Below are 22,037 nucleotides of genomic sequence, written 5' to 3' on the forward strand. Positions count from 1 at the left end.
ACTACTTTTGAAGTATTGCACTATGTAGGGAATAGGGTGCAGTTTGGGATTCATATCAACTACAAGATGGAATACAGATTTGAGTGATGACCTGACTGTCTACATATTAGTTGTATTAGACTCTGTGAGAGGAATGTGTTGTGGTTGTAATCCTGACGTTGTCTCTGTGTCTGTCCTCAGTCCGTCCTGACCCTGAGTCTTTCTTACATGGTGGGGATGATCGCCAGCTTCTATGACACAGAGACGGTCATCATGGCCGTAGGCATTACCGCTGTGGTCTGCTTCACCGTGGTCCTCTTCTCACTACAGGTCAGTAGTACCCCCCCACACAGGCATGAACACACACTCTCTGTCCTTACTCCCACCTTGCTGTCAGAACCAGTCCCTCACATTTCCTTTGTTGTGAACCATGATACAAGTTGGTCTTTTTCTGCCTCCGTGGCCTTTTGTTTCAGTTTTACTATCGCGTACTATTACTATTGCGTACTATAAATATAATGTACTATCCCACTGTTCCTAGGCCGTCATTGACAATAAGAATTTGTTCTAAACTTACTTGCCTAGTAAAATAAAGGTAAAAAAATAAAAAACATACATGCATACCAACACGTACTATCACTATCACCTACCATTACTATTACCTACTATAAATATCACCTACTGTCACCTACTATTACTGTCACCTACCATTACCATCACTTATTATCATCTACTGTAACTTTCACCTACTATTACTATCACTTACTATCACCCACTATTACTATCACTTACTATCACTGTAACGACGTTCGTCTGTTGAAGGAGAAGTGGACCAAAATGCAGCGTGGTGGTTACTCATGTTCTTTAATGAAAGATGACTCGACATGAAAATAACTAGAAAATACAAAACAACAAACGGAACGTGAAAAACTATACAGCCTATCTGGTGAACAAAAACACAGAGACAGGAACAATCACCCACGAAACACTCAAAGAATATGGCTACCTAAATATGGTTCCCAATCAGAGACAACGATAATCACCTGACTCTGATTGAGAACCGCCTCAGGCAGCCATAGACTATGCTAGACACCCCACAAAACCCCAAGACAAAAACACACCACAATAACCCATGTCACACCCTGGCCTGACCAAATAAATGAAGATAAACATAATATATTTCGACCAGGGCGTGACAATCACCTACTATAAATATCACCTACTATAACTATCATGTAATGTCACCTATTGTAACTTTCACCTACTATAAATATCACCTACTATAAATATTGCGTATTATTACTATCACGTACTATTACTATAACCTATTACTATTACTTACTATCACCCACTATAACTATCACCTACTATTACTACTGTCAATATCACGTACTGTCAATATCACGTGATGTTACGTACTGTAAATATGGCGTACTGTCACGTACTGTAAATATAATTTACTATCGCATACTGTAAATATCGCGTACTGTAAATATCACATACTATCACGCACTATAACTATCACCTACTATTACTCACCTACTAGCACCTACTATTAATATCAATTACTATTAATATCAATTACTATTACTATTACTATCACCTACTATTACTCTCACCTACTATTACTAACACTATCACCTACTATTACTATTACTATTACTATCACTTACTATTACTATCACTTACTATCACTTACTATCACTTACTATCACTTACTATTACCTACTATTACTATCACCTACTATTACTAACACTATCGCCTACTATTACTATCACCTACTATTACTATCACTTACTATTACTATCACTTACTATCACCTACTATTACTATCACTTACTATTACTATCGCTTACTATTACTATTGCTTACTATTACTATCACTTACTATCACTTACTATTACTATCACTTACTATCACCTTCTATTACTATCGCTTACTATCACCTATTACTATCACCCACTATTACTGTCATCTACTATTACTATCACCTACTATCACTTGCTATCACCTACTATTACTATCACTTGCTATCACCTACTATTATTATCACTTACTATCACTTACTATCACCTACTGTTACTATCACCTACTGTTACTATCACCTACTATCACTATCACTTACTATCACCTATTACTCACCTACTATCACTATCACTTATTACTATCACCTACTATTACTATCACCTACTATCACTATCACATATTTCTATCACCTACTATTACTATCACCCACTATTACTATCACCTACTATCACTTATTACTATCACTTACTATCACCTACTATTACTATCACCTACTATCGCCTATTACTATCACCTACTATCACTTATTACTATCACCTACTATTACTATCATCTACTATCACCTACTATCACTTATTACTATCACCTACTATTACTATCACTTACTATTACTATCACCTACTATCACTTATTACTATCACCTATTATCACTATCACCTACTATTACTATCACCTACTATTACTATCACCTACTATTACTATCACCTATCACCTACTATTACTATCACCTATCACCTACTATTACTATAACCTACTATTACTATCACCTACTATTACTATAAATTACTATCACTTACTATCACTTGCTATCACCTACTATCACTTGCTATCACTTACTATCACCTACTATCACTATCACATATTTCTATCACCTACTATCACTTGCTATCACCTACTATTACTATCACCTACTATCACTTGCTATCACCTACTATTACTATCACCTACTATTACTATAACCTACTATTACTATCATCTACTATTACTATAACTTACTATCACTTACTATCACCTACTATCACTTATTACTATCACCTACTATTACTATAAATTACTATCACCTATCACTATCACATATTTCTATCACCTACTATCACTTGCTATCACCTACTATTATTATCACTTGCTATCACCTACTATTACTATCACTTACTATCACTTAATATCATCTACTATTACTATCACCTACTATTACTATCACTTAATATCATCTACTATTACTATCACCTACTACTTATTACTATCACCTACTATTACTATCACCTACTATCACTTGCTATCACCTATCACTTGCTATCACCTATCACTTGCTATCACCTACTACTATCACTATCACCTACTATCACTATCACCTACTATCACTATCACCTACTATCACTATCACCTACTATCACTATCACCTACTATCACCTACTATCGCTATCACCTACTATCGCTATCACCTACTATCGCTATCACCTACTATCGCTATCACCTACTATTGCTATCACCTACTATTGCTATCACCTACTATTGCTATCACCTACTATTGCTATAAATTACTATCACTTACTATCACCTACTATTAGTATCACTTGCTATCACCTACTATTACTATCACTTACTATCACTTAATATCATCTACTATTACTATCATCTACTATTACTATCACCTACTATCACTTATTACTATCACCTATTACTATCACCTACTATTACTCACTTACTATCACCTATCACTATCGCCTATTACTATCACCTACTATTACTCACTTTCTATCTACTATTACTCACTTTCTATCACCTACTATTACTATCACCTACTATTACTATTACTCCCTTTCTATCACTTACTATTACTATCACTTACTATCAAGTAGTAGTAAATATCACTTACTATCGCGTACTGTAAATGTCACATACTGTAAATATCGCCTACTGTAAATATCACTTACTACTGTCAATATCACGTAATGTCACGTACTGTAAATATTGCTTACTGTATTACTACTACCTATCACTATTACTTCTTATTACGATCACCTATTATCACTTACTATTACTATCACTGACCATCACTATTACTGTCACATGCTTTAAATATCGCTTACTATTATGTACTGTAAATATTTGCTTAATATCACGCACTATTGCCGCGTACTGTAAATCATGATCGCGTACTGTAAATATCATTTACTACTGTCAATATCACGTACTGTCACATACTGTAAATATTGCGCACTGTCGCGTACTGTAAAGATTGAGTACTGTAAATATCACTACTGTCTATCACATACTGTCACTCACTGTAAATATTGCGTACTGTAAAGATCACTTACTGTCACATACTGTAAATATCACTTAGTTTGTGATTGACAGTAGTGTCACGTACTGTAAACATTGCGTACTGTCACGTACTGGAAATATCGCATACGGTCACGTACTGGAAATTTCACTTACGATCGTGTACTGTAAATATCACTTACTATCAATTACTGTAAATATCACTTACTACTATCGCCCACTGTAAATATCACTACTGTCAACATAACGTACTGTCATGTACTGTAACTATTGCTTACCTTAAAGATATCCTACTGTCGCGTACTGAATGTCACTGTTGCGTACTGTAAATATCACTTACTACTGTCAATATCACGTAGTCACGTACTGTAAATATTGCTTACTGTAAAGATCTCCTGTCACGTACTGTAAATATTGCGTACTGTAAATATTGCGTACTATCACGTACTATTACTATCATGTATTATCGCATGCTATAACTAACACATGCTATAACTAACACATGCTAGCCCATAGCCATGACAATTTGAGGAACTATGTTTTGAACCTGTGAGAATTGAGGAACTTGCGGAGGCTTTAACCTCAACTCAATAACAATCCTTGACAATCCCTAATTTCTTTGTTTTCTACCCCTATCCAGAGCAAGTATGACTTCACTTCTTGCCGGGGCGTTCTGTTTGTGTGTCTGATCGTCCTGCTGCTCTTCTCCATCCTCTGCATCTTCATCCGCCACAGGATCCTCCACATCGTCTACGCCTCCCTGGGAGCCCTGCTCTTTACCTGTGTAAGTTGTCACTTGACTGCATCAATAATGGGCTGCATATGAATAGCAGTTTTCATACAAATTGCTCAAACAGCTTTGTAAGGGGTGGGCAGTCAACTCATCCACCACCACTGTGTCACCTGCATAAATATATTAATGAGACGTGGCATAGTTTAATCCCAGGAAGAGACAGCTTTATTATTAGAGGGTCTCTATTGTTTATCAAGTACATCTGTAATTGTTCTTGTATGGTCAATGGGATGGTTGCAAAATGAGAAGGTTGAGGCAGGGCTATACACATTGAGCTCTAACAGCATAAAATGTCATCTGCAGAGTGGAAAAGTGGGAACGAAGCAAGAATTTAAAAAACGGTGCTACATTTTGGAAACTCGAAAAGGGAAGAAAATGACCTTAGTGATGACATCAGTCAGTGATCGGAGCCAGTCAGACTCACCAAAACTCTCATTCACCTTAAATCAAGGCAGTATAAAGGGAATCTGAGGGAATAAGAGAAGGGATGGGAAGAGGACTGTGTGTTGGTGAGGATGGGGAGAGGACAGTGTTGGTGAGGATGGAGAGAGGGGATAGGGAGAGGACTGTGTGTTGGTGAGGATTTAGAAAGTGGATGGGAGAGGACTGTGTTGGTGAGGATGGAGAGAGTGGATTGGGAGAGGACAGAATGTTGGTGAGGATGGAGGAATTAGGCTCCCGAGTGGCGCAGCGGTCTAAGGCACTGCATTTAAGTGCAAGAGGCGTCACGACAGTCCCTGGTTCGAATCCAGGCTGAATCACATCCGTCTGTGATTGGGAGTCCCATAGGGCGGAGCACATTTGGCCCAGTGTCGTCCGGGTTTGGCCGGGGTAGGCCATCATTGTAAATAATAATTTGTTGTTAAATTACTTGCCTAGTTAAAGGTTAAATTTTTGAAAATAAGGAAGGACATCTGGAAAGGAGGGGTGGAAAAGTGGACCCAGTGACCTGTAATGATGCCTCGAGGAAAGCAAGGAAATGGTGACATAAGGTTGTGGGACGCGAAGGAGAGCGGAGATGAAGAAAGACAATTTAAAGACGAGAACATTATTAAATGATTGATAATTTATTCAGTATAGTGTATATGATGCTTTCAGGCTAATGCAGTATGGCAGACCATCACTGGTAACATTTTAAGAACTTGAGGCTTTAGAAAAACATCAGCATAACGGGCTGAATCCTAACCTGCAAATCCTGATGATGTACCTACTCTCCCCTATTTGACTGAGAGTTTGTGTGTGTATCTATTGATATGTAGGCTACATGTGCTATTTCTGTCCTTGAGCTGTTCTTGTATATTAATACAGAAAATGTCATGTTTTGTGTGGACCCCAGGAAAAGTCGCTGCTGCTTTTGTACCAGCTAATGGGGATCCTAATAAAATACCTAAATACTCAGATCTGTATGCACGAGTTACGATTCATTCCTACGTGACTGATTGCCTCGAAGTAATTATTCCTGACACTATGTTCTGTGTTGTAGTTCTTGGCTGTGGACACCCAGCTCCTCCTGGGCAACAAGAAGCTGGCTCTGAGTCCAGAGGAGTACATCTTTGCCGCTCTCAACCTCTACACCGACATCATCAACATTTTCCTCTACATCCTGGCTATCGTAGGCCGTTCCCGCGAGTGATGGAGTGGCCCCCTTAGGGGAAAGGGAGAGGAAGGCATCCAGGAACCTCTCCTCAGTGTGGAAGAATGAATGATGCTCTTTCCCCTCGCTGTCTTTGTATGATTTGTTTCCGCTCTCATTCCTCTGTTACACCTCCCCCACCTTCACCCCACACCCTTCAGGAGACGAATTGGGTGACAGAAAACATGTTCTGTCACCTTCAGCAGTAGCGGATTAAACTCGGTTGAGTGTAAATCGGAATTTAGTTTAGTCTGCTACTTTAGCAGCAGGTCTGTCATAGAGTGCCGCAAAGGGCATACTTTAATTTATTTATGTGAAATTCCTTTGAAGTATGTTACTACAGTGACAGAAGTTACACCTTAACATTCCTTGTTTTGTTTTTAATGCCTTTTGCTTGCTCTGTCATCCTTGGCAATCTGCTTCTACTTACACAGATGGTAGCTAGCTAGTACAGCACTTCTTAACATTAGCTGAACAAACACTACGGAACTCTCCTTGGCGCTCTGCCTTGCCGTGTAGGTTTAGTGCTGTAGAGAGATTGAGAGGGAAGAGAGAGTTATGCTATTTAATTGAGAGCAGTGCTGTGATGGAGGCAAGCGCTTTATAAGGAAGAAACTGTTCTAGAAACACCTTTCCTGCTATATTTTCTCCCTCTGGTGTTCCCTCCTTTTCCTGCCAATGTAAATGAACTCTGCATGGCACCTGAAACACAGCTGAGATGAGCTGAATAGATTAATAAAAACCCTCTAGAGGGATGATACCTCTCCTGGCCTTCTTATTACGTAGCTGTACATAGATCTATGGGAACTGTATATGACACTTAGTTCCCTAACTAGCTCTTTCTAGGCATGCCCGGGGAGTGTGTGGCTGTGATGCTTGAAGGGAGAACAATATGCTCACTCAATGTACAGTATATGACTAATGACATCACTACGCATAGCTAACCAGTACAAAGACCAAAACTTGAATAAAATGTGACTGACGTTATTTTTGTTAACATGGATGTGTGACTTATACACTAATACACATGAATATATTTATGGAATCCCTGATTCCCCCCCCCCCCACACTAAGCTAAGTGTGGAATGTACCATCTGCTTTTTAAAAATGTATTTTCCCCTTTTCTTACTAATTCCTAATTTTCTCCTTGTCTTTATGTATAGTAAATACTATAGTGTTGATTTTTTTTTTCTCCCTTATTACTAATGTGAAATGTTGAAGTATTGGAATTTCTGAACACTTTTATACAGATGTTACAAAAATATCACTAGTTGCTTGTGATTTTAAAAACCTGACATGCTGTAGTAGATAGCTGGACACGGAGATTGATGGACATAAGTTATTAATGATCTATTTATTGAAGTTGCTATAGAAGGCAAGGCTGCTGTGAAGTTGAAAGTGAATGAGAGGAATACTCAACACTACATTTTCTGCCCTTCTGAATGATGCATGGTGAAAGGTCCTCCTAGGAGAGGGAAGTTTATTATTCACCATATGCGTCCCAAATGGAACCCTGTTCCTACTTAGTGTGCTACTTTCCTACTTAGTTCTCTGGTCAAAAGGAGTGCTTTAAATTGGAAATCAGGTGGGCTTTGAGATGCAGAGTGATGTATAGTCTGAGGTTTCCTGCTCAAACGTGAAGGATTAAATGAAATACTTGAAGACTCAAATGTAGAACAAGGAAAGGCTGAAAACAGACAGAATCCCTAACACTAGTCACTAGAGAGAACATTCTTAGTTTTAACACTCCACTACTACCAATGCTGACCAAGCCATTGAGATGTTCTCCATTGAAACAAAACGCTTAAGTTACATCTACTAACATGAATACCATTTTGAAAACCACATCAAAGCTTTGGAACTCTGAGTTCAGTTATGTTTTGACTCCTGTTGCACGACCCTTTCCCGTTGTTGCATGTGTTGTGATTGCACACTGGGCAGTGCACTAGCTGTTTCTTTGAGACATGTGGAATGAAGAGTAATCATAATGATATAATGATAGTGTTATTGTGCTGCCTAGAGCCCTGTTTTAACCATGTTGATTTAACTTGTTTTTTCCTAACAACTCCTTAGTGGTTTGATGTGTTGAGTAATTTTGGGCTTTGTAGTTCTGTTTGCACTGTAAATTCGCATTAAAATTGAACTGGAATTGCATTCCTTGACACTGCTGTTTTGCTTTTCATCAGAGTTACAACAGAAAAATAGTCTTGGATTGTGCGTGGTTTGAACCACTGATTGATGTTAACACTATAATAGTGCTTACACGTTAAACTGCTTTTAATATAAGGGGCAAATTCATAGACAAGGGGCATGAGACAAGTATAATTATTCAACTTGGGCATGATTGATAGGCTACACATTACCAATAATGGCAACCTGAACATGTGGAAGAAGAATCTTAATTGTTGACACAAGCCACTGCTCTCCTCCACCACCTGACTATCCCTGAGAGGCCTACAATTACATCCCAAATGGCACTCTATTTACTTCAGTGAACTTCTTAAGACCAGGGCACATAGGGCTGTGGGCAAATGTACTGCACTACATGGGGAATAGGGTGCCATTTGGGATGAATCCAAAGTAGTTGCTTATTTCCCAGACCAGCTTCTCCCATCTCCATAGCAGCAGTCTAATGGCAGGCTGCACTGCTGGCTGATGACAATGATGCCTCTCCATGTCCTCTTTCCTCCTTGTTGTGGATAATTACATGAAGTGTGGTTCATGCGCACTTGAATGCTGCTGAGTCATTGCTTGCCACAGTTTAACGGAGACACCAGGGCCGTGCACAGACCTTTCAGGGACTGTGCGCCACCTGTCCTACAAACTAAAAGTATTGGTTAATGCACATTGTGGTAATTGTCTTGGAATGTTTGTGGTTTGAACATGGTATCACGCTTGACAGGAGAGAAACTGAACTGAACCACAGACTTTCTAACCCAGATATGAAACATTGTGCGAACACAGGGTTTTTTTTAGAAGTCAATGAGAGAAGTGACAAATAATTCCTTGAGTTAATTTTCCAAAAAAAGTAAAAATCTTTAACTAGGCAAGTAAGTTAAAGAACGCCCTTTGGGTTTCCCAAAAATGTCCGGTTGTGTTACAGCCTGGAATCGAATCAGGGTCTGTAGTGACGCCTCTACCACTGAGATGCAGTGCCTTGGACTGCTGCGCCATTCGGAAGCCCTAAAGGCACAACCTAAATTCGAGCAAATGTCTTAAGTATTTGAACATGTTAGTCCAACCTCGTGAAAGTGACAAACTGACACGATTTTATTTTCGTAAAAAACGTATTTAAATATTGGAGTGCCTTTGAGTTGTCGGCTGGCACTTGCGCAGTTCGGCACGAGACGAGCCTTATACCCGATGACGTATTTCTGCGCATGGGCTTGCCTAGCCAACGTCGCCATGTTTATCATCAAAACTGTCATCGGGGATTTCTGTTGGAGAAGCAGTTGTAGCCTATTTTCATGCTCTCCTGTCTTTTTCTGAACCTCTAAGATTTGTGAATTGTGTGATGATTACGTGATATGTTTATACGTTGTAACTTAATTCAAATAGTGGGGCAAATTGTATTGACTTTATTCACACTTCGGTTCGGTAGCGACACTCATCATACACGGAAGCACACGTATGGTACCTTTTTCTCGCGCTCTCGCGGTACACTATATCTTATATTGAAAAGTACTGCTTTTATTTTTCTAATTAGTCCATTAACCTTTCAGATTTGCTCCAAATCGTTTTGAAATCGAAGCACCTGCGCCTACATTTTGACCAAACGAGAGAAAATTTTCCTGACCTTTCACATCACTATAAATCGCGGCACATTGAAGCATATGATTGGTCTAGATACGTAAGGGACCAAGGGGACTGGATGCATGCTTAAAGAAACGCCCCTCAATATCAGTGGCGTTGAATGGAGAGAACGTTCTCCGCTGAGTTTATAAAGCTAAAAATATTAGCACGGTATTGCTGTTTTATGTCTAGTGTGTTCAACACAATTTGGTTGATTTAATCCACACTTGCATTACTCCCCTCGTTTGGTGTTTGGCATTTCGGCTGTGTCAACGAAAACGCAGCAGATAGAGACCTACAGTATGTTTAGCAGAGAAGTTTGGTAGGGTGACCTGATTTGTAACTATGACAATTATTTTGTCTAACCGACCGTGAACCCAAAAGTGTAACCTAGGTAAAGTTGCTTTTATATTCACATATTCGGACATTCATCAGACATTCACCAGAAGCCATTTAAAATGTGAAAATCAATAACTAATTCACAGTTTGTCACAGAATCATCAAGCTAGATATGATTTAGTCTATAAATGTCAGGCATACTTTATACAACCTTTGTTTTGAGTAGAAATTACAGTTTTGATTTAATAGAAATACATCAATTCTATAAAATGCAATTTTAAAGCGGTAAAAATCAATAACTAATTCACTGTTTGTCACAGAAACATCAAACTATGTATGATTTATTATATAAATGTCTAGCATACTTTTAGAACCTTTTGAGGAAAAATTCCAGTTCTGATTTTATAGATAGATTTATATATACATTCAACAGACATTTGTTTTTAATAACCATTTATATTTTTAGTTTTTCCTTCGCTTAACTTTTTTCATTCAACTTGAGTTTTGAGTTTATTTGTATTTTTACAGGGACAGTGCACATTAATCAACGTTTCAGTAAAAGTGCCGGTTTTAGCCAGCCGGCTAATTTTCAACCGCAGTCCCAGTCCCTATTAAAAACAATTACAATATAGACAATAGCAACATAGAACAAGCAAGACATAGCAACATAGGACAAGCAAGACGTAGCATACAGACAGAGCAACATAGAGCAAAAAGCAGCAAGACAAAATTCATAAAAGCAACAAAGTGTTTCCACACCTCACAAGCTACAGACAACAGACAACATGGAAAGCGGCAACACACAGCTAGGGACCATGTTCACAAATCTGATTGATATTTAGCCATGTCTTCAAGCATTTTGTGAAAGGGTGATATGTGGTGCAGTTATGTGTGTCTGATGGCAGTGTATTCCAGACATGGGAAGCTCTCACAGAGAATGCAGATTTACTAAAGGTGCTTTTCCTTAGGGGAACTATACAGTCACCTCTCATGGCATACCTTGTGGATCTGCTGCCATATGTCTGGGTTTTCTGTTTAACAAAAATATTAAGTGGAGGGGGAGCCAGGCCATTAAGGATCTTGAATACAAGACATGCGTCGGTGTATTGCACAAGATTTTCCCAACTCAAGAGCTCATGCTTTCTAAGGATGTGACAATGATGATGGATATTGGGCTTCCTATCAAGCACTTTGAGAGCCTGTTTGTAGACAGACTGAATAGGTTTTAATGTTGTACAGCAAGCTTGGGCCCAACTAGTCAAGCAGTATGTTAAGTGGGGGAGTATCATAGAGTTGAAGTACAGTTTTGCTACCTCTGTAGTCAAACAATTTCGTATAAATCGGAAATTAGCTAGGTTGAATTTAGTTATATGAATTACCTTTTTCACATGCTTTTTAAAAGAGAGGTTGGAATCAAGTATGATGCCAAGGTACTTAAAATCGGATACCACCTGGAGCTTCTCCCCTGACACAGAGACATCTGGCTCAGTAGCATCTGTTGCCCTCTTTGTGAAGAACATGCAAACAGTTTTTTTCACATTGAGATGCAAACACTTTTTCATCCCGAACGCTATATCTGTAGATGGTTCTACAGGACATCCACCAGCCGAAGCTAAGTAGTAACATTAACATGAGCAGTGATACATTTATGAACTTATTTGATGAAAAGATCATGACCATTAGAAAGCAAATCTGCGTATTTATCCAAAGCTCAGTTGTCCTGAGTCTACAAAACATTGCCAGGACCTAGGATCAAGGGAGGCACTCAAGTTTTTTAATACTATATCTCTTGACACATTAATGAAAATAGTCATGGCCTCTAAACCTTCAGGCTGCATACTGGACCCTATTCCATCTAATCTACTGAAAGAGATGCTTGCTATGCTTGGCCCTCCTATGTTGAACATAATAAATGGCTCCCTATCCACCGGATGTGTACCAAACTCACTAAAAGTGTCAGTAATAAAGCCTTTCTTGATAAAGCCAAACATGACCTATATCAAATCTCGCATTCCACTCAAAAATGTTAGAAAAAGCTGTTAACTAACTATACAAAAAGCTTCACTCTGGTTTTAGACCCAATCGTAGCACTGAGACAGTACCCGTGAAGGTGGTAAATTACCTTTTAATGGCGTCAGTGGCGTCAGACCTTAGTGCTACTTTCTGACAAATCAACTGTACATTTCGGTGTTTCTCAAGGTTCCATTTTAGGACCTCTATTGTTTTCACTATATATTTTACATCATGGCGATGTCATCTGGAAATATAATGTTAACTTTCACTGCTATGCGGACAATATACAGCTGTACATTTCGATGAAACATTGTGAAGCCCCAAGTTTTCCCTCCCTGGAAGCCTGTTTTTCAGACATAAGGAAGTGGATGGCGGCATTTTTAAAACTTTTAATCTCGGACAAAACAGAGATGCTAGTTCTAGGTCTAAAGAAACCAAGAGATCTTCTGTTGGATCTGACAATTAATCTTGATGGTTGTACAGTTGTCTCAAATTGAACTGTAAAGGACCTCGGCATTACTCTTGACCCTGATCTCTCTTTTGAGGAACATGTCAAGACTGTTTCAAGGATAGCTTTTTTCCATCTACGTAACATTGCAAAAATCTGAAACTTTCTGTCCAAAAATTATACAGAAAAATGTATCCATGCTTTTGTCACTTCTAGATTAGACTACTGCAATGCTCTACTTTCCGGCTACCCAGATAAAGCACTAAATAAACTTCAGTTAGTGCTAAACACGACTGCTGGAATCTTGACTAGAACCAAACAATGTGATCATATGACTCCAGTGCTAGCCTTTACACTGGCTTCCTGTTAAGGCTAGGGCTGATATCAATGTTTTACTGCTAACCTACAAAGGAGCAAGCCCATATAATGCTATCTTTCCGATTTGGTCCTGCCGTACATACCTACACATACACTGCGGTCACAAGACGCAGGCCTCCTTATTGTCCCTAGAATTTCTAAGCAAACAGCTGGAGGCAGGGCTTTCTCCTATAGAGCTCCATTTTTATGGAATGGTCTGCTAATCCATGTGAGAGACGCAGACACGGTCTCAACATTTAAGTCTTTATTGAAGACTCATCTCTTCAGTAGATCCTATGATTAAGTGTAATCTGGTCCAGGGGTGTGAAGGTAAACGGAAAGGCACTGGAGCGACAAACCACCCTTGCTGTCTCTGCCTGGCTGGTCCCCCTCTCTCCACTAGGATTCTCTGCCTCTAACCCTATTACGGGGGCTGAGTCACTGGCTTACGAGTGCTCTTCCATGCAGTCCCTAGGAGGGGTGCGTCACTTGAGTGGGTTGAGTCTCTGACATAATCTTCCTGTCCGGGTTGGCGCCCCCCTCGGGTTCGTGCCATGGGGGAGATCTTCGTGGGATACACTCGGCCTTGTCTCAGGGAAGGCCGAGTATAACTGCCATCGATAAAAGATAGTACTGTGCAGCCGTCTTCATCGACCTGGCCAAGGCTTTCGACTCTGTCAATCACCATATTCTTATTCTTCAGACTCAGTAGCCTCGGTTTTTCTAATGACTGCCTTGCCTGGTTCACCAACTACTTTGAGTTCAGTGTGTCAAATCGGAGGGCATGTTGTCCGGTCCTCTGGCAGTCTCTATGGGGTGCCACAGGGTTCAATTCTCGGGCCGACTCTTTTTCTGTATATATCAATGATGTTGCTCTTGCTGAGGGCGATTCCCTGATCCACCTCTACGCAGACGACACTATTCTGTATATTTCTGGCCCTTCCTTGGACACTGTGCTATCTAACCTCCAAACGAGCTTCAATGCCATACAAAACTCCTTCCATGGTATCCAACTGCTATTCAACGCTAGTAAAACCAAATGCATGCTTTTCAACTGTTCGCTGCCTGCACCCGCACGCCCGACTAGCATCACCACCCTGGATGGTTCCGACCTAGAATATGTGGACATCTATAAGTACCTAGGTGTCTGGCTAGACTGTAAACTCTCCTTACAGACTCATATCAAACATCTCCAATCTAAAATGAAATCTAGAGTCGGCTTTCTATTTCGCAACAAAGCCTCTTTCACTCACGCCGCCAAACTCTTTCACTCACGCCGCCAAACCATGTGTAACTCTGTGTTGTTGTCTGTTCACACTGCTATGCTTTATCTTGGCCAGGTCGCAGTTGTAAATGAGAACTTGTTCTCAACTAGCCTACCTGGTGAAATAAAGGTGAAAAAAAAGTAAGTTGGTGGTTGAAGATATCCCTCTAGTGGTGTGGGTCTGTGCTTTGTCGAAGTGGATGGGGTTATATCCTTCCTGGTTGGCCCTGTCCGGAGGTATACTTGGACGGGGCCACAGTGTCTCCCGACCCCTCCTGTTTCTGCTGTGGGAGCAAAAGGTACATATAGGGACAAACATAATACTATTGAGCAAAGGAAGGTGTACATTAGACCACAAGAGGAAGAGGACACACTTAGAGTGCATTTGCCATTCTGGTAAAAACAGGAAACCAAGAAATAACAGACATAATGGCCAAAGCCATAAAATGCATAAATGTTTAGGGTAAAATGCAATGTCTATTGTATTGGACAGGAAACCAAAGTAAGGCCTTGAGAGCATAGGACAGTTGGACATACCAAGGTCAGAGGGACACACAAAGGAGGGGGTCAGCCAAATGACCAACGGATGGACTATAGACATAGGACATATATTTTTAGGACAGGAAGAGAAGAAACACATAGTCTACTAGTCCTAATAAGGACAGCCATACCAAAGAACACACCAAGCTAAACATAAGGGGCCCATAGGATAAGATGGGCATTTATTATTTTTTGGACATGACGAGGTCCTGTCACCATTATAACTTAACTGAAAGCAGATATGGGCGTTATCGAGCTGAACAAGCAGGAAGCACAGATTGGGATATAATGGTGGCAGATGGACTGAGGGAAGTAACTTAATTTGCATGTGGGATGGACTCATGTGTTGTATGCGTATAAATACAGAGCCAGTGCTTTGGAAAAGGGTGTGTTCTGCGGACCATCTAGGCTTCTGATATGTTTGTATTAAAAGCCTATAGTGAATTCACAAGTTCTTGTAAGTGTTATATTTTGTAATAATTCTCCACGACACTGCCTCCGGTAATTATGCTGCAATAGTTTGTGTCGGGGGCTAGGGTCAGTCTGTTATATCTGGAGTATTTCTCCTGTCTTATCCGGTGCCCTGTGTGAATTTAAGTATGCTCCCTTTAATTATCTTCTCTCGGAGCCCTAGGACCATGCCTCAGGACTACCTGGCCTGATGACTCTTTGCTGTCCCCAGTCCACCTGGTCGTGCTGCTGCTCCAGTTTCAACTGTTCAGCCTGCGGCTATGGAACCCTGACCTGTTCACCGGAGGTGCTACCTTGTCCCGGACCTGCTGTTTTCGACTCTCTCTCTCTACCCCACCTGCTGTCTCTAACTCTGAGTGGTCGGCTATGAAAAGCCAACTGACATCCTGTTGTACCCTCTACAACCACTGTGATTATTATTATTTGACCCTGCTGGTCATCTATGAACGTTTGAACATCTTGGCCATGTACTGTTATAATCTCCACCCGGGAGAGCCAGAAGAGGACTGGCCACCACTCAGTGCCTGGTTCCTCTCTAGGTTTCTTCCTAGGTTCTGGCTTTTCTAGGTAGTTTTTCCTAGCCACTGTGCTTCTACATCTGCATTGCTGGCTGTTTGGGGTTTTAGGCTGGGTTTCTGTACAGCACTTTGTGACAACGGCTGATGTAAAAAGGGCTTTATAAATCGATTTCATATTATTTATTTTATTTATTTAGTCTGATCAGTGGAATAATTCTCATTCTTAACAATGGGCTACAATATAGGGTAATTGATGTGCTTGTCAGCAACAACACTACTGTTATTACCCACACTCATTTTACTATTCCACTTCTTCTCAATTTTTCCAATGTAGTCAGATATTTCAAATTGGATATGCCTACTTTTCTCTTAGAAATGGTATTATATTCATGGACAGTTTTGAATAAGTCATACAAATAAGCATAGGATATATTACATGTTCCAGCAAACAAATATAATTCTTAACATTTTAGTATTGTGCACATGCTAGGCAGAGATGGTAGGGGGACTCACAACTCATAAACACATTTTGTTTGGTTAGGGTGTAATTCAATGGTGTTCCGTTTTCAAGTTGTAGACACAAAGACATACTTTATGAATGCCACCAGGGGAAAGACAGATAAACAAAAGCCAAAAATATGCTGCTTAAATGAAATGAACAAGGAAGTAAAATCAAAGACAGATCACTGTAATTTATATCATACACTTTTACAACATTCATTTCATTTTAATGTTGTAAAAGTGTATGATATAAATTACAGTCTGTAGACCCTACCACATACGTCTCGTGTTTGAGCCATTGAATTGCGACTCCACTTTGTCTTGTTTGATTGCCTTACAGAGGGAATAACGACACTGTTTGTTTTCGGCCATGTTTCCAGTCTCCTTGCCATGGTTAAATGCGGTGGTACGTGCTTTCAGTTTTGCGTGAATGCTGCCATCAATCCAAGGTTTCTGGTTCGGGAAGGTTTTAATAGTCACAGTGGGTACAACATCTCCTATTTACTTCCTTATAAACTCGCTCACAGAGTCAGCGTATACTGTACGTCAATGTTATTGTCTGAGGCTTCCCGAAACATATCCCAGTCCACGTGATTGAAGCAATCTTGAAGGTTGGAATCCAATTGGTCAGACCAACGTTGGATAGACCTAAGCACGGGCGCTTCCTGTTTTAGGTTCTGCCTAGAGGAGGGGAACCACAAGATGGAGTCATGGTCGGGTTTGCTGAAAGGAGGGCGGGGGATGCATCGCGGAAGTTAGAGTAGCAATGGTCGAGTGTGTTTCTTGCTTGTGTACAACGATAACCGAGGAGAGTTCTCTTGGGAGATAATACGGTCAGCATTTGATTGTGAGGAATTCTAGGTCAGGTGAACAAAAGGACTTGAGTTATTGTATGTTGTTACAATTACACCATGAGTCATACACCCCCGCCCTTCTTCTTACTGGAGAGATGTTTATTCTTGTGGGTGCGATGCACTGAAAATCCCGTTGGCTGTACGGACTCCGACAGCATGTCCCCAGCTAGCCATGTTTCCGTGAAACAAAGTATGTTACAATCCCGGATATCTCTTTGAAAAGCAACTCCTGCCCTGATTTCGTCGACTTTGTTAACCAGGGACTGGACATTAGTGAGTAATATACTCGGAAGCGGTGGGTGGTGTGCACGCATCCGAAGCCTCATTAGAAGACCGCTCGGCACCCTCTCCTCCGGCGACATTGTTTTGGGTCAGCCTCTGGAATCTGTTTGAATGCCCTGGGAGGTGCAGACGAAGGATCCGCTTTGGGAAAGTCGTATTCCTGGTCGTAGTGCTGGTTGTGCTGGTAAGTTGACGTTTCTCTGATATCCAATAGTTCTTCCCGGCTGTATGTAGTAACACTTAAGGTTTTCTGGGCTAACAATGTAAGAAATAATATATTAAAAAAACAAAATACTGCACAGTTTCCTAAGGACTAGAAGTGAAGCTGCCATCTCTATCGGAGCCATCTTGCTAATCATTCAGGGCAGTTGGGGGTTAATACTTACATATCCACAAGGAAAGGTGTTGTTCTAAAAGTAGGTCAAATGAAGTCATCTTCTGTTATCTGTCTTCAAGATCAATGTTTTGTGGCTAATGATAACAATGCATGCATGTTGTATGTAGTTTGCTCTCTCCCTTCAGGTTTTGGTTCTGTTGCCTCTGTTGTGTTCACTTGACAGTGGTAACCCTTAATGTCTATGGTGGTATAATGCTGTCTCACAGGGGCAGCAAAAACACTCATAAGTCAACATGAAGCAGCAGCCCCATTGAGAAATGATTCCTATGTACTTCTTATAACAGTCCCCTATAATAGTCCCTTGCTATTGAACTGCTCACACTCTCCTTCCCTACTCTACCATATCCAATTGAACTCTCTGAGGACAGATTTAGCAAAGCTGCAACTACCGACAATCATTGTGAATAGAGTACGTTGTGAGACAGAGCAGCTATGAGCCCTTTCTATTTTAGGGGAGCTCAGATTAAGAATATAACACCTGGGGCTCTGGAATGTTATCAGACAACACAAATTACTTGATTACCGTTACAACCTATTGTTGTCAATGTACTTGTATTGTAGGAGGCAGAAGGTTAAGATTTGGTTATAGTATTGGTTACATAATGTATTTTTGACTAAGAAATACATGCATAATAACAAGTGTGAGTATAGTGCAGCATCTAGGTTCATGTGACCCTCTCCATTTTGACTGTTAGCACGATGACTATTGGGATTTTTGGCACTTCGGACCATTAGTACAACACCACTGAGCAAGCACTCACAGACAAGATCAAAAACAGCCCTAGTTAACCATTCACTAAGAGATCTATTGTTTACTCCTCTAATTTCTATTTCACTGCTTATTTTTTTACAGATGTTCCATTACAGCTAGTTTGCTGGTTGATGATAATATGATATGATTTATTACAGTGTTTGTTCTTGAATACCTGCATGAAAACATCGGGAAAGGTTCACTGCTTGTCACGTTACTCGTAATAATGGTCGGCCCAAGGCGCAGCGTACATAGAGTTCCACATTATTTATTAAAGAAAGTGAAACTTAGAAAAACTTAAACAATAAAGAATAAACAAACCGTGATGACAATGCAGTGCTAACAGGCAACTAAACATAAACAATATCCCATAACCCACAGGTGGAAAAAATGCTACTTAAGTATGATCCCCAATTAGAGACAATGATAGCCAGATGCCTCTAATTGGGAATCATACCAAAACCCCAACATAGAAAAAACAACCTAGAACCCCAAATAGAAAATATAAACTAGACTAACCCCCCTAGTCTCGCCCTGACCTACTCTACCATAGAAAATAAAGGCTTTCTATGGTCAAGACGTGACACTGCTACTAATCTGAAATTGAGTGGCTCTCTCTTTTGTCAGGATAATAGCCATGAGAACATCCTACATTCTGCTATTTCTCTCTTTTGAATACTGATTGGAAATTGAACATGTTTAGTTTTCATTTTGTGAAAGTGTATAAATCTCATACCATTAACTCCTAGCCATTTCGTCAGTCATTTTCCCTCAGACTGACCTTTACCATAAACTTTGACCTCTTCCTGGTTCAGGACCATCACAAGTGTGCTGGGTTCCTGGTGTTCAGCCTGTGCCTCTATCTGGGACTAGTCTGTTCCGGGACCTTCCGCCAACCCCTGGTGATCGATCACAAGAAGGAGTACCGCTACTACATCCACTCACACCTATGCCACAGGGGCCCCTTGCAGTTTCACAATTCCTGACATTTAATCCTAGTAAAAATTCCCCGTCTTAGGTCAGTTAGGATCACCACTGTCAGGTATGCGTAAATGGCTGTAAGGGAGTCAGGTGCAGGAGAGCAGATATTTGGAAGCAAACGGAGCCTTTCATTTAGGCAAAACAAAAGCACACGGCACAATGAACACGAAATAACAAAACGGGTTTAACATAACCCAGCGCAACAGACTAACGTGAGCATACAATAAAACCAGAATAAACAATACCACACAAAGACATGGGGGAAACAGAGGGTTAAATACATAATGAGGGAAATGAGAACCAGGTGTGTGTTACGGTTTTCTTCCGGTGAAGGAGAGGAGGACCAAAATGCAGCGTGGTAATTTTGATACATGTTTAATAAACGAATAAACACAAACAATACAAAACAAGAAACGTACCGTGAAAACCTAAACAGCCTATCTGGTGACAACAAACACAGAGACAGGAACAATCACCCACGAAACACTCAAAGAATATGGCTTCCTAAATATGGTTCCCAATCAGAGACAACGAAAAACACCTGCCTCTGATTGAGAACCACTTCAGGCAACCATAGACTTTTCTAGATAACCCCACTATACCACAATCCCAATACCTACAAAAAACCCAAGACAAAACACACCACATAATAAACCCATATCACACCCTGGCCTGACCAAAATAATAAAGAAAACACAAAATACTAAGACCAGGGCATGACAGTGTGTGGGAAAACAAGACAAAACAAATGGAACGGCGACGGCTAGAAGACCGGCGACATCGACCGCCGAGCTTCGCTCGAACAAGGAGAGGCATCGACTTCGGTAGAAGTCGTGACAACCACTTTATTTTAAGAATGTGAAATGTCAGAATAATAGTAGAGAGAATGATTTATTTCAGCTTTTATTTCTTTCATCACATTCTCAGTGGGTCAGAAGTTTACATACACTCAATTAGAATTTGGTAGCATTGCTTTTAAATTGTTTAACTCTGGTCAAACATTTCGGGTAGCCTTACACAAGCTTTCCACAATAAGTTGGGTGAATTTTGACCCATTCCTCCTGACAGAGCTGTTGTAACTGAGTCAGGTTTGTAGGCCTCCTTGCTCGCACATGCTTTTTCAGTTCTGCCAACACATTTTCTATAGGATTGAGGTCAGGGCATTGTGATGGCCACTCCAATACCTTGACTTTGTTGTCCTTAAGCCATTCTGCCACAATTTTGGAAGTATGCTTGGGGTCATTGTCCATTTGGAAGACCCATTTGTGACCAAGACTGATGTCTTGAGATGTTGCTTTAATATATCCACATAATTGTTGTGCCTCATGATGCCATCTATTTTGTGAAGTGCACCAGTCCCTCATGCAGCCTAGCACCCCCACAACCTGATGCTGCCACCCCCGTGCTTCATGGTTGGGATGGTGTTCTTCGGCTTGCAAGCCTCCCCCTTTTTCCTCTAAACATAAAGATGGTTATTATGGACAAACAGTTATATTTTTGTTTCATAAGACCAGAGAACATTTCTCCAAAAAGTACGATCTTTGTCCCCATGTGCAGTTGCATACCGTAGTCTGGCTTTTTTATGGCAGCTTTGGAGCAGTGGCATCTTCCTTGCTAAGTGGCCTTTCAGGTTATGTCGATATAGGACTCGTTTTACTGTGGATAGAGATACATTTGTACCTGTTTCCTTCAGCATCTTCACAGGGTCCTTTGCTGTTGTTCTGGGATTGAGTTGCACTTTTCTCACCAGAGTATGTTCATCTCTAAGAGACAATTACACATCTTCTTCCTGAGCAATATGGAGGCTACGTGTTCCCATGGTGTTATACTTGCGTGCTATTGTTTGTACAGATGAACGTGATACCTTCAGGCATTTGGAAATTGCTCCTAAGGATGAACCAGACTTGTGGAGGTATACCATTTTTTCTGAGGTCTTGGCTGATTTCTTTTGATTTTCCCATGATGTCAAGCAAAGAGGCACTGAGTTTGAAGGTAGGCCTTGAAATATATCCACAGGTACAACTCCAAATTGAC

General features: G+C 40.4%; 1 protein-coding gene across 3 annotated transcripts in view; it reads left to right on the forward strand.

Moving 5' to 3' along the window:
- Window positions 1-8,649, forward strand: part of grinaa (glutamate receptor, ionotropic, N-methyl D-aspartate-associated protein 1a (glutamate binding)) — a 35,460-nt gene extending 26,811 nt beyond the window's left edge. For all 3 annotated transcript variants that reach the window (XM_064983071.1, XM_064983072.1, XM_064983070.1), the window contains 3 exons: window positions 181-309; window positions 4,710-4,853; window positions 6,346-8,649. In XM_064983071.1, the coding sequence (XP_064839143.1) occupies window positions 181-309; window positions 4,710-4,853; window positions 6,346-6,495 (423 nt within the window). In that variant the 3' untranslated portion in view covers window positions 6,496-8,649. The remainder of the gene's footprint in view (window positions 1-180; window positions 310-4,709; window positions 4,854-6,345) is intronic.
- Window positions 8,650-22,037: the final 13,388 nt, after the last annotated feature.

Source organism: Oncorhynchus masou, chromosome 13, assembly GCF_036934945.1.
Source record: "Oncorhynchus masou masou isolate Uvic2021 chromosome 13, UVic_Omas_1.1, whole genome shotgun sequence".
NCBI lineage: Eukaryota > Metazoa > Chordata > Actinopteri > Salmoniformes > Salmonidae > Oncorhynchus > Oncorhynchus masou.